The following is a 14,122-nucleotide window of genomic DNA, read 5'->3' as shown; positions in this document are numbered from 1 at the left end:
GGCCTTATCAGGCTCGAGATGAGCAAAGATCAGACTTCCTGATTGATTCTGTACGTCACAGGACTACATAAAAAGTCTGAAGTAAACCTTCAAATGCTATATAAACAATTGGGAAAGTACATGACCTCAGGTCTTGTAAGATGGCACTTAGGGCCATGGTTCAGTAGGCATGGTGGTGATAGGTTGATGGTTGGACTTGGTGACCTTAGAGGTCTTTTCCAGCCTTAATGATTCAATGATTCTTGCAATCTTTTTCAGTAATGACCAGTTTAGGAATCCTTTTTTTCTTTTCAAGTAAAGCAGTACGAATGCATCATTCCTTGAGGAAAAGTGTTGGCTGTCTCTCAAAAATATAAGAGTAGGATTTTCATTCTGTAGAGGATCAGCAACAGAGAATAATTCTGAATGGAATTATCCAGCAATCCCTTGAACTTTTCAGCATTATGCAAATATGAGTAAGAATGAATGCAAATCTGAATTTGCTTAATTACACTAATTTAAATAATCCTTTATATTTCTGATTTAAAAGGAAGTCCTTGAAAATTAAATCAATTTTGAAATTAACCCTTTGGCCCTGCACTGCAGGGCACTGACAAATCAGGCACCAGCACCCTGTTTTGATGTAGCTGCTTTAGCCAATGTGCTCGTTTCCAGTTTATCTACTGTTCATAGGGAACACTTCGATATAGAGGCTTTCAAATTTCAGAATGTCCTCAATAATTAACTATGATTAGGGCTGTGTTTAGAAATAGACACACTCAAGATTATGGTTTAGAAGGACCCACTTCACGTAATGAAAGAAGAATCAGAGAGTCATAGAATCACAAGGTTGGAAAGGACCTACTAGATCATCTACTCCAACCGTCCTCCCATTACCATTGCTACCACAAGCTCCTAAACCATATGTCGCAGCTCCTCATCCAGACCCCTCTTGAACACTGCCAGGGATGGCGACCCCACCACCTCCCTGGGCAGGCCATTCTACAGCGCCTGACCGCACTCTGAGAGAAAAAGTTTTTCCTAATATCTAACCTGAATCTGGCACAACTTGTGGCAGTTTCCTCTGGTCCTGTTTGTTGCCTGCGAGAAGAGGGCCAAACCCCTCCTCATCACAACCTCCCTTCAGGAAGTTGTAGAGTATAATAAAGTCTCCTCTGAGCCTCCTCTTCTCTGGATTGAACAATCCCAGCTCCCTCAGCTGCTCCTCCTAAGACTTGTGCTCCAGACCCCTCACCAGTTTCGTTGCCCTTCTCTGGACACGTTCCAGGGCCTCAATGTCTTTCTTGTAGTGAGGGGTCCAAAACTGAACATAATACTCAAGGAGCGGCCTCACCAGTGCTGAGTAGAGTGGGATGATCACCTCCCTGCTCCTGCTGGCCACGCTATGTTGTGATTCCCTTCATAGCAGAAGAAAACTTGTGTTGATTTTTCTTGAAGTTATCAAAAATGCACATACATGTAAGCAGAGCCATGGATAGGGTGGAGTATCTCCAGCCACTCCTGTTGGTTCAGCTCAGGCACATGGGCACTGTAATTTGGAACAATGGGCAGCTGGGCTGGAGTAGAGGCTGTGTAGACATCCACCTGCCAACCCCCAGGGAGGCATGAAAGTGCCTCATCTGCTCAGGCTCTGTAATTCAGAAAGAATTTAAGTTTTCCAATAGCAGAATTTCTGTGGTTGTTGCACTCTGGATCTTTCTGGTAGTTGGTTATACTTCTTATTTATTTTTTCCTCAGTTGATTGTTTGTGCGTTGTGATATGAAATTTGTTTGTGAATCATTCATCCAAATTAGTGTAAGTGCTGGTGAAATATCTTAACCATGCTTGCATCACAGTGCTGGTTCCCTGCTGGATCTCTGCCTGCTTGGTGCACTGTGTGAATACTGGGCTTGGAAAATTTGGAATCAGGGATAGTGTCAGCACATCCAGTTCAGCATGTCTCTACAGAGGTCCTAATGAGAATCTGCTTTAAAAAGGTAACTTTAAAACACATATCCCTGCAGTGAGCAGTGTCAATTCAAAGACAGCACGTGAAATTCTGTAGCAGGGAGTTACAGAGCAACCTGCACGATTTGTCCAGCTCCAGCTGCTCGGCCGCTATCCTGCCGCACGAGGACTCGTATCTTGGGTGACGGACTCGGGAATATCCCTGCTTCCCTCGTTTGTTCGCTCGGAAGGCCTCGTGGAACCGCGGATGGAGCTCCGCTATAGAGGCGCGCTGCCTCCGAGCGGAGCCGAGCCGCCGGGCGCCGCCGTGCCGCGTTCCAAGGTCCGGGTGCCTCGGCCGCCGGGACAGCGCGGTCGGGACCGTGCGGCGGGGCCAGACGTGGAGCTGGACCTTGGCCTGCGGGCTCCTCGCGGCTGTCCGCGGGACCCCGGCAGCAGTGACGGGCCCGCTCCCTGCCGGCAGGTGCGCGCTGGGGAGCGCCTGGCTAGCCTAGAGACTGCACGTAGGGCGCTTCGGCGAGGCCGCTCTGCCCCAGAGCTCGTGCCCGACGGCTCCGCGCCGCAGCCGGCGGTGTCGCGGAGAAGCACCGCGCCGGGGCCGCCCCGTTTCCCCACTACGCCCCACGGGGAGGGGCCGCCGCCTCCCACGCCCCGCCGGGCCGCCGAAGGGCCGCGCTCCGGCCACACTCGCCGTGGTGCGGAGATGCTCATGGGGGCAGCGGTGCGGGGCAGCCCGGCGGCGACCTTCGCCGAGGACGTGCTGCGCGTCTTCGGGAGCAACCGGAGCCTGTCGGCCGGGCAGCTCTCGGCTTTACTGAGCCGGTTGGGAGCCGCGCCCGCGCTGAGTGCCGTGCTGCCGCTGCCCCACCTGCACCACAACCAGGTACGGGTACCGCCGCGAGGGCTGGGCTGCAGCGCGGCCAGGGTTCCGGCTCGGAGCCTTCGTGGTTCCTCGTGGGGAGGAAGGAAGGGAGGGGAGGAGGGAGCAAAGGTCCGCGGCGGGACAGCCGCTGCCGTCCGTCGGGGGCTGCTGCGCGCTGCCCTCGAGGTCGGCTCCACCTGGCGTTTGGCGTGGGCAAACGGCCCGTGAGAATCTGCTAGAGTGTTCCTCTGGGTCTTATGTAAGCACAACTTCGGGACGTGTTAACGTGAAGCTGTAGTGTGAAAGCAAAGACTTGGTCGCCACTTGCGTGAAGAAACTTTCAGAAACTTCCACATCTTTTGTCTAAAGGGAGTGCAGAGCGTGCGTTCATCAGTTCATCTACTGAAATCACTGTAAAACCGTGTTTAATGTATTGACAGAATATTACTGGAATACTGATCCCTTTTCATGAAATTATTCATTCTGTGTAGTGCCTCCATACAAAATTCAGGCAGTGTTGTTACTTTTAATTTCTTATCTGTGTACTGTCTGAGAATACCCGAGTTTCCCTGAAGGGTAATCCTTAGGCTGCTGGAGATGTCCTTACGAAAGGAAAGCAGGGGTGGCTGTTTGCTCTGGTTTGGTTCAACCCAGCAAGAAACAGAGGAGGTACTTTTCTGAGGACCGTGAGACTCTTTTTTGTGCTTGGAGCAGAAGCTCCTTTGCTTGCTCAGCAATGGAGACAAACCTTGGATAAACTCAATTTGTTTTAGAAGCAGTGTGATTCTGATGTCTTTTCTTTGACCAGGGGTTTAATTTGAAGTTAATGCCACTGAAATCAACATAGTATTCAGTATAAGTGTGGTAGTATTTCTCAGAGTCACTGCTTCTATTTCAAATTTAATAAATAAACACTGTTCCAACACGGTGTATTAAAAAAATGTGTATAATCATTTCCTGCCACACATGCTGAATATGAGTTTGTAGTGTTAAATACAGTCGTGAAAAGGATCTTTCTTTAGAAAGGCTTAAAAATGAGTAGATTCCTTAGTGGTTCCTTCAGGTTTTCCCTCTGCAAAAGCACGTAGCCCTCGTACACAGACTACAGAGAGAAAAAAATACTTATTACTGCCAACACTATTCCTCATAAATCATTTGAAGCTTAACTGAAACAATCGTTTTCTTTTAAACAGACCTGTTTTAATTGTGTCCTTTTTGAAAAATATCTAGGGCGCTGTACTGAAATGTGTCCTTTTTTGCTAAGTTACTTGTATTCCTTCTTAAAATTGACTTTTCAGCCATTTAAGCAAGTGCATTTAACGTCTTGGTTCTTGATCCTTCAGGGGTGTTAAGTACATCAGTGGCTTTGTTCAGTGCTGTTATTTCAGTTATTTCAGTAACTCGTGTGACCATTTTTGACACTGTGACTCAAACTTTGTGATTTCAAGCTTATTATTTTGAGTACCTGCTGATTTTGGAAAAAAAAAAACCAACAAAAAACAAAAAAACCCACCAAAACCAGAAAGTGGCCTAATTGTGTGTTGTAAGACACCAGAGGCCCAAACTCTACTGAATTTCAATGGAGAAAAATAAGTACTTCTGGAGAGTGAATCGTGTATTTTTCAGGCAGGCTGGGTCATCTACTGAGGTTGGATAGATACCTGACTGTAGGAGGAAATGAGGATTATCTTAGACTTTCAGTTCCTAACTTCAGTGTCCAGAGTTAGTGGGATGACTCCAGATCCTTTCTTTCAGTGAAGATAACACACCCCTGTGCTATCAATAGCCCCTCATCCAAACCTGAGGTCATTTATAGTGGAGAGCAGATCAGTAAGGGACAGTGACAGAACCCTTCAAAAACTGACAGGAAGGAACAGCCTCTGTTAGTATTGTCCTTTTATTCCAGGTTGATTTGAGAAGATAAGAGGAAAAAATGTTTTAATTTGTTAATGATGGGGTTTCGAACATAAACTTACGTAAAACTTTGTAGGCATGTATAGTAATTTACATTGTATGATGTCCAATATGACACTTTTTTTGTGTAATTGCATCATGCCAGACTACCTTCCTCCCCTTCCCACCCCCCCTCCTTTTTTTTTTTTTTTGAGTAATATTTTGGAAGTTTTGATTGAGCTGCCTTTTGCTCGTTTATTTTCTTTCATTGTGAATTTTTATAATTCTCTTTATTTTGTGTCTGCAGTTTTTTTGCTGTTCACTTTTTTTCCATTATCATCATTCCTTAATGTGCAAGCTAAGACTTTCTTCAAGAGGAATAATGGTAACTGAGAAAACTCAAATGCTGCTCTCTGCTGTTTTTTCATACTTCACGGTGGAATTCCAACACTTTTTAGTCCTACAAATAGCTATAAAATTAGTGATGATTGCAATATAATAGATGATGACGTGTTTACTCACTATGTCCTTTACGTTGTTAAGAAGAGATGTAAAGACAAAGCTATGCTTTATCTTCTGTCATTGATTTCATTGTCATGTAAAAGGCATACAGTTATATTCAGAAGTTTTAGTCAAAAAATATGCAGAAAGTGGGTGGATTATGGAAGGAAAAAAAACCTCCTGACATTGTCTTTATTCTGTTCTTTGGGGTAGTCAGTAGGTGCTAAAATCATAGTTGGACTGTTCTAAAATTGTATTTGTGCAGCTTTTATGTTGCACCTGAATATTGTCTTAATGCAATTTATTTTATCTTTTAAACAAAACTTTGGACAAAATAAAGTATAAACCATTATTGACATTAGTGTTCTGATATTGTGTATTTTTGCCTGAAAATGAATCAGAACAGTAAGTTTGATGTTTTGGATAAAGTAGAACAAGGCTGGTATCTGCTATTATTTCATTTATTTTGGTAATGTTTGCTAGTTTGCTAGTACTTCTTGAAAGAAGAATGAATGTCCTGAATGTGCGTGTGGCTTATGGTCTTGATTCATCACCACGACCTATTGTTGCCTGGCCAGTGAGAAGATAAATAGGCTTTTTTGTTCTACTCTATACATGTCTTACTTACTAGAACATTTCCAGTGAATTTCAGTGTTCATGGACATTTTTCAGCTCCCCACATAAACAGCTACCTTAAATGTGTGTATGAAATCCCCAAAGCACACAAATGTATTCAGGTAGCTTCATATGGTTGGACTTTCTTACTGAGAGCTGCTTAGTGAATGCATGATCATCTCCTAGTATCCAGTTCTCACCTGTGATGTGTGACAAAAAAATCTAGCCTAGTATTTAACCTGTTAACATCTAGAAACTGCAGTGACTGGTTGCTGTTGGATATCTCAGCACTTCACATGTGGAATGCTACAGATAAAGGTAAAGCAAAGATAAGAACACATCAGAAAATCAGGAAGGGGAATGAAATGTTTACAAGATGGTTGGCATTATAGCATTCTTTTATTCATTCTCCTGTTAAAAGGCACTTTGCATTATTTTTGTCTGAGCAATTGTCTCATTCTTTCCTGTAAATAATGTGGTGATCTGGTGTCTGCTTTTTTTATCATAGATATGTGCTATGCTGGTGTGAAAAGACTGTAGGAAATTGAACATCACTTTATTTCATTTACAGTCTTAAAAGAAAATCCTGTATTGGTCAGTTCAGAGACATGGTCAGTTATGCTGTATCCTCTTTGAAGCTGTGAGTTAAAGGCTAGGTAACAGTCACATAACAGCCAGTCATCTCACTTTTAGCGCCATGACAAGGCTTACTGAATAGCCAGGGACAGGCATGATGGTAGACTTATTGAGCCAGGACGTCATCCTCAGTCCTCTATTCCATGAGGATAAATCATATTTCTGCTGAGATTACCTGTCAGTCTTACAAAATAAATAGCTTGAGTTTTTACAGTAATGTGATTGTCTTAATGTATTTATCCTCCAAAGATAAATACAGTTTTGCAGTGTGCAAACACAAGTTGCTCCAATTCAAGACTTCCAAGTGATTGAATCTTTTAATTAGTCTCTTAATTGTGTCTGTGAACTCACACAAGCTTGCGTTTCAGCCCTTGGATGAATGTAGGAGTTGCTGAGAAGATGAGGTGACTCATAACAATGAATCATTTGCAGGAGTTGTTATCATCTGGGTTTGTCCCTGATCAAAATAATAATAGTAATTAAATAAAATGCTGCTTCTTGCCCTTGCATAAAAGCGCTCTTGTCCAATGAAATTTCTCATTTCTTTGTAAGCCACAAGTTTACTAATTCATGCTTGTCAAATTGATATTTTTTTGCTCCAACAAAAATATTTGTTTGTTTTCCTTTGTAAACTAATATTAACATACTAGTATTTAAAATTACTAGTCATCCATTCTATATTTCTAGGAAAGAGATATTTAACTATTTTTGAGGTAGCTACATCGTGAACCTCAGTGCACACTGGCTTGTTTTTCTAACAGCCATTCACTGCAGCCTTCCACAAATGGCTCTTCAACTAGCTGATAATACTAGAAGCACAGTATAGTAACTATTCCTATAGACCTCAACTATCCTCTCTTTGTATTGCACTGGGAATATTAGTCATATATTCCGCATTATTTCATAATGCAGATTTAAGGGTAAAATGATTAAATGCAGTATAGAAGGCCTCAGAAGTTCAGCTACTGAGCTGTAAAAAAAACTTGTCTTCAGTGATGATTTCTCTGTGCAGCAGTTCCTCTGAGACTAAATGGGTCAACATGCTTTAAAACAAACAAACAAACAAATTAGATGGGGTCATTCAAAAGAAGTCATTTGAATTGGCCCGAAGATTCTCCTCTCAGCTAAACAAGAAATAATCACATGAAAATGATATGTGCATACCTTTCACCTTTTGGACAATGTTAGGAAAACATTTTTTAATGGAAATGGAGGCAGCTCTGTTGAAATAAATGAGTTGTAGTTACTTTGGCTCGTCTCCAGAATAAATTTGCTTTATGAATAACCCTGAATTACTGGAGAAGTGCAGGGGAGTCTGTATAGAGTAGGGAGTGACCACTGGTAATTTGTTAAGGCTTCCGATACTCTCTACACTTGCAGTGACGCTGAGATACACTACAAAGCATGCTGTGTGCTGAATTGATGTCTCATATTGAAAGGAAGCACTTTTTGTCTTGAGACTCATCCTTAATATGTGTATATTGTACATTAGCATGTTAAATTACTTTAGTTTGCAGCCAAAAAAATAAAGCTGTGTGTTTATTGATCATTGCCAGAGAATGTGAATATGAATAAGTGGAAATCATTAGATGAAAGTCTTTAGTGGTATGGAACATTTAATGTAAAGGTGCTCTTTTTTTTCCCCATAAATATGTGTTTTAAGTATTTTATTGTTATTTTTTATCTTTTTGGTTGAAAATAACCAGGCCTAGTTTAGCACAACTATGCACATTTATCTTTGACCGTTAGGTACTGTGGTGTCCTGAGCTGAAGGCAAAGTGAAGATCCAAAGTAGGAGTGGATTTCACTGGAGTATGGGATGGTTTTACAAAATAGTGGTTGTTGTTAATAATTGTTGCCTATAAAATTAATGAAAAGTCTTTCATGCTGCTAACGTTTGGACTGTTCTAGAACGGTTAATTTGAGGAAATAATATGAGACATTTCTGTGAAGTAGAAGCAGTCATTTATATGAGTAAGCAGTCACTGAATTACCAATCCTTTTCTGATGCTATTCCATCGCTAAGATTTTTTTGTGTCTGGTCTGTTCTTAAATCTAATTATTTTGTAATTACATGGGATTTAAATTATGTTGAGGCTATACTAACAAATATATTGTAACGTTTGTCTGCCCTGATTCACGGCACGTAATATTTGCAAACATAAATGTAAAACTTGTTTCACTTATTTTAAGTTATCTTAAAATACCTAAATTTCCTTCTGCTTCACATTAAGCAGTTGCCATGTTTTCATGAGCAATGTGCAAAGAGTGTGTACACTACTTTGAAAATATGTTGGAGTGTTTTTACATCATAATTCTTGGGTTTTTCTGTGGATGGCTTTCTTTATTTTTATTATTTATATTGCAAAAAATCCTTTTTGTTGCAGTGCCTGACTGGAGAGGAAATTTTTTCTTTGCATGGAATACCAAACAACAGTCACATATCAAATTCAGACTTCTCTACAGTATGTCCTGCTGTTTTGCAACAGTTAATTTTTCACCCTTGTGATCATCAGGAAAATTCTGTGGATGCATCCAGACCACATTCTTTACAAGGTTAGTTATTTCATTGATACTCTGATTAGATTGCATGGAACCTAAGGCATGGTGAAAAAAAACCTAAAAACATAATAGGGAAGAACCAGTTAGTTGACAAAATCTCTCATTCCATTGGTAAGGATCAAATGTGTGATATCCAAATTCATTGTTCTTGGGGACTAGATGTAAAAGATGAGATGTCGAATGAGCATGTGCCAAATGAGAATATTTATTAGCAGAGGTACTGCAACGTTTCTCATAACTTTCAAAATACCAGCATTAGTAACATTTCAATTGGTATAAATAATTATAAATAATATAATGTTTTTTAGGAATTACCGATCATTTCTAAAACTTACCTGTTTCTGTGAATAATAAGAACTACATTTGATTAATCACTAGCATTGTGGCATTGATTTATCATGATTGTTTTAGATTATTTATATCTTATGAGGACACGTTTTCAGGAAGCTTTTAGTATCTACACCATAGTGTAGTGGGATCTGGTTTTTTTTGTTTTTGTTTTTTTTTGTACTGTTTTTTTGTTTATTTATTTATTGTTGGGAGGCACTGTTTGGATAGGTTGTGTGCAGAAGGCTTGATATCTAGTTGATCATGTAAGGCATGTAGACCACCACTCCTATTTTTCTTTTATCCGGATGGCTCAGAAGCAGTGTCCAGTAGACAGATAAGCAAGGCAGTGTTTTCTCTGCCCCTCCCTTGCCTGCAGCTCAAGAAATCTGCAAGGCCCATGCTTAGAGTTTTTAAAAACCACAAGTATGTGAGACTGTGACAGGGAAATTCACAGAAAGATCCAGAGCCAAAAGTAGGCTTTAATGCATGTATATCCTCTGTAGACTTATGTGTTGCCCCCCATCCCCGCCCCAGGAAAAAATGAATCTGTATTGTGGCAATATTGAGAGCAGTTGCTTTCTATTACTGTCCATCATGCAAAATTCACAAGGCATATTTCCAGTTGTGCTTCTGAGTTTTCTGCTTAGGGACTCTCACGCATTTTAAGAATATCCAAAGTATGAACAGATAAGGCATACAGAAGAAATGAACAGTAAACTTCATGGGGCAGCTACTTGCATTAAAGAGGTGTTGCATAAGCAAACTAGAAGTTAAAAGACAGTGTATAGTGTATCTTTTTTCCTTGGGCTTTGTGTATCTAATATCTGACCTAGCTGAAACACTTGTTTCCTCCTACCCTTTCTCACCCCTCTGAAGTGTGATAGAGAGTAGTATGGAACAACATGAAATAGCTATAAATGTCCAAGGCTAATTGCTATTCTGTGCAATCCTCTTGGCTTTTTAAAAAGACTTTCACACCCTTATTTCCTCTTCTTTTTAGGAAATTGCTCATGAGGAGCCTGAGCCTGCCTCAGGAAGGCCTAGAGCAAGGGTCCCCGCTTCTTGTAAGGAATAATACTGAGCACTGGAGTTTTGAGGGGGACTTACTCTCCTGCTGCCTATTTTTTTGATTTCTCTTGTTTTGGCATCTGAGTACTCTCTTTGTTGGGGCTGGAGTTCTAGAGACATTGAGTGGTTGATGGCAAAAACTGTCCATGTCACAGTATCAGGGTGGACTGTGCTTCAGTGCTCTGCTCTGTTACATGATCTCAGACAAACCTGTTTTCCAGGGAGTAATCACTCATGGAAGGGTTAGTGTGGATAGAGTCCTAGTGAATAAAAACCATTTTAAGAGAACGGTGCATACATGGTATGGTGTTATAATACAGCAATAAAGCAATTTTTGGCAGCATTGGTTATCATGGAAGCTTATCACTCTCTCCCTGCTCCCCCCCCCCCCCCCACCAGTTTGCAGTATTTTCTTTAAAGTAACAATTCCCATAATAGTATAATCATGGGGTAATATAGTAATAGTAATAAATCAATATGTTAAATTCCAAAGCATATGAGCCATCCAGATCTAGAACAGAATTTTAAAAACAAAACTCCTTCTGCTTTCTGGTCGCACTAATCTCTGGTGAGTTAGGAAGTAAAAAGCCTTTTCTTTACTTTTCTCTGTGGTGACAAAAGGGAATAATTCATACCAGTGGATTAGACTATATCTCTACTTGCAAACACAGATTCTTTTTGTACCTTGAGACATCTCCTGCAGCATTAAGCATACAGTGTGATGAGAGGTATTTCATTTACTGCATGTACTTCATGTTAAGTGTCTCAGTACATGTGGCTGTTCTGAACAAGCAATGCCAGCATGAGTGTTAGACCATACATTGGAAAAGCATGTAATATTGTGGGAACTTTCAGAATATGGCAATACCCAGTTTTTCTGTGCTTGCTTTTAAGCTCCATTCTTCTGCCGTTTTGGCATCCTCTGTTTTACACGCGCAATTTGTGAACTTATCCTCTTTAGTTGTAGAAAGTGATTTGTAGTGACAGGATTTTTAAATCATAATTTGTGAAACTTGTTCTAATGTCCTGTGTCTAGTGAAGTAATTTGGGCATGTAACCTAAATTCTTTATATCCAAAAAAGATTTTATTTGTTTTTAGTTTTGTTAACTCAGTTTAAAATGTGCGTTTTTCTCAGGAAAAATATGTAGGAATTGTTATTGTCTTAAAATGAGAGACTTGCTCTTCTATAGTAATCCCAAATGGCGGTGTGTGACTCATAATGACACTTATTTATTATAGATTTGATTTCTAAAAGACATTTACAAGCTTGACTGTCCTGTATTGCAATGGGAGTGAAGCTCCTGTGCAGCTTAGTGAATCTAACTGCATCTAATGGTCTATTTATCCCTCTCTATCTCCTTCTCTCTGAAACGTGGCAAGTGAATATTTTGCTTGGCACTGATATACCTCTTGCAAATGCTTTGAATGCTTCTAGTGCTGTCCTTCCTGTTCTTTACACAATATGAAATTCATCACATACAGAAATTGTATCTCTGTGCAAATGATGTGTAGCAATCCCAGTTGCAGGTGATGAACCTGGTCTAGTGTGTTTGCTAATCTAGTGTTACAGGAAAGTTGGGCTGCAGATTTCAATCTGATCTGTTTGTTTCTGCTATGTAGAAAGGAATTTATGGTAAGTTTTCTACGTACATATGGCAAAACTTATAATGAGGCTATTATATTGATGCAGCTTTTTGGATTATACCAAACTGTTCTTGTATGTCCAACATTGTGTTGGCTTTGATTGTAATTTGTGGTTGATTTTTAAAGACAAACTCTTTGTCCATGTGCATATCTTTGTATTTCTGTGGTCTCACTTGAGGCAGCATTGTAGACTTTCTCAGTGCAACCCTTAAGCTTCTTTGTACTCACAGGGACTCGAGATAGAACTGGGTAAAACTGTAGCTACACAGAAACAAAATGTTTTGATGCTATTAAAAAAAAAACAACAGCAAAACTCCTGCAACCTACAGGTCAGACACTAAAATAATTACAAGCCCTAGTGTCTGAACTCAGAAAATCTGAAACTATGCATATGGTGAAGAAAGGTAAATGATGGCCAAACCAGGTGCATTTGCTGCTTCTTAAAGATTTTTCTCCTGGTGTCCATCTTTTTGAACATAGAACAACTTCTTTATATGCTTTCATTTCTCTATTTTAATAATCTCTGTTATTAGGTATTTACCATCTTGCAAGTCTAATAAGTAGTGATGGAGTTTATTTTCAGCAAAGCAGAAGCTCCCCCCTTTTGAATGATGGGAAAAGGAGGAATGTCAGGAACAACACATTACCAGCTCAGGGTGATCTGAAGGAATCATTCTTTATCAGGAAGGACTTTTGGGTCTTGTACAGCCAAGACGGCAGATTTTCTATCTAGAAGTTTTTAATGGAAATGACAGTTGGATCTAACCCTGGGACTAGCAAGATTTTGCATCTTAAGACAATGTTACTTTGACTGTTGACTTAAGCCCAAGTTTTTAATCTTCACTGACTGTAAAGAGATCTGATTTACTCCATCAGATATTGTATATCCCAGATATTGTCCCAATTTCAGTTTTTAATATGGTAGTCCCAGACAGTATGTCCATGTATTTCCCTTCTGTGGGTATATGCCTTAAATATCTGTGCTTTTATAATTTTTATCTTTATAAAGTGTAATTGCAAGTAGCAAACAATTACCTTTTCCCAATTCAACATCAATTCAGATGTTATATAAAATCACAAGTAGCCCTAAGTGAATTTTATACTAACTTTTTAAATATTTCTGTGTTTGTTTTCTATCCACAGTTTGGGGATTTGGGTTCCTAGCTGTGACTATCATTAACTTGGCATCACTTCTGGGATTTATTTTAACTCCTCTCTTAAAGAAGTCTTATTTCCCTAAGATTTTAACCTACTTTGTGGGCTTGGCCGTCGGTACTCTCTTTTCTAATGCAATTTTCCAGCTCATTCCAGAGGTAAGCAAGGAAAATCTTTACTTTTTTGTATGATAGTTTCCAAAGTGTATTAATTCTAGAAGCATGCTGTAGTGGTCTTCTGAGAGTGTAGGTTGAAGTCTCCAGAGAGTTGTGGTTGGCCATCAATGACACTAGCTTCCCTCTCTGTCTGGGTGGGCAGAGCCATCAAGATCCATGTGTTCCTGTGACCTGGGGAAGACCAAGGGTTATTTTGCCTCTAGACAGAGGAATGGACTGGATAAAGTTCTAACGGTCTTAAATTTGTTCCAAATTAGACCTCCTGATTTTGCAGTTAACTACTACATCCTGCATGTAAAATTCTGCTGTATTAAAACTCTGCTGGTATTTAATACATATTGGAAAAAAAAAAATCTAGAAGGATCAGGATTTTTCATAATTTCTGCCTCATTGAAACTTGTGGCTGGTAGAAAGACTGTCTGTATTTTTGTAGAGTATTTGTGTATTGTGGGGGGAAATTGTTATGGAAATGTACTAAGATTCCAGTCTAATTTGCATTGCTTTTATCTTCTGTTAGGCATTTGGATTTGATTCCCATGTAGATAACTACATTGAGAAAGCAGTTGCTGTATTTGGAGGATTCTATATTCTCTTCTTTGTGGAAAGGATTCTTAAAGTGATACTAAAAATCTATAATCAGGTAACAAAAGGCTAACTGTGCAAGCTTTACCTTAAAGTAAATGTTATTTTTTATGAGCTTCTCGATAGCTTGATAAGATGTGGGATTTTTT

General features: G+C 39.9%; 1 protein-coding gene across 6 annotated transcripts in view; it reads left to right on the top strand.

The window, feature by feature from the left end:
- Positions 1–1,005: 1,005 nt before the first annotated feature.
- Positions 1,006–14,122, top strand: part of SLC39A8 (solute carrier family 39 member 8) — a 57,276-nt gene continuing 44,159 nt past the window's right edge. For 3 of the 6 annotated variants that reach the window (XM_048941353.1, XM_048941351.1, XM_048941352.1), the window contains exons 1-4: positions 1,009–2,831; positions 8,843–9,011; positions 13,204–13,373; positions 13,909–14,031. In XM_048941353.1, coding sequence (XP_048797310.1) covers positions 2,196–2,831; positions 8,843–9,011; positions 13,204–13,373; positions 13,909–14,031 — 1,098 coding nt within the window. In that variant the 5' untranslated portion in view covers positions 1,009–2,195. Of the gene's footprint in view, positions 2,832–8,842; positions 9,012–13,203; positions 13,374–13,908; positions 14,032–14,122 lie in introns of all 6 variants that reach the window. The other 3 variants (XM_048941348.1, XM_048941349.1, XM_048941350.1) reach the window with 2 other exon arrangements.

Source organism: Lagopus muta, chromosome 4 (assembly GCF_023343835.1).
Source record: "Lagopus muta isolate bLagMut1 chromosome 4, bLagMut1 primary, whole genome shotgun sequence".
In the NCBI taxonomy this organism is placed as follows: Eukaryota; Metazoa; Chordata; class Aves; order Galliformes; family Phasianidae; genus Lagopus; species Lagopus muta.
Note: the sequence above shows the minus strand (reverse complement) of the source record. Positions and strands in the feature narration are given on the sequence as shown.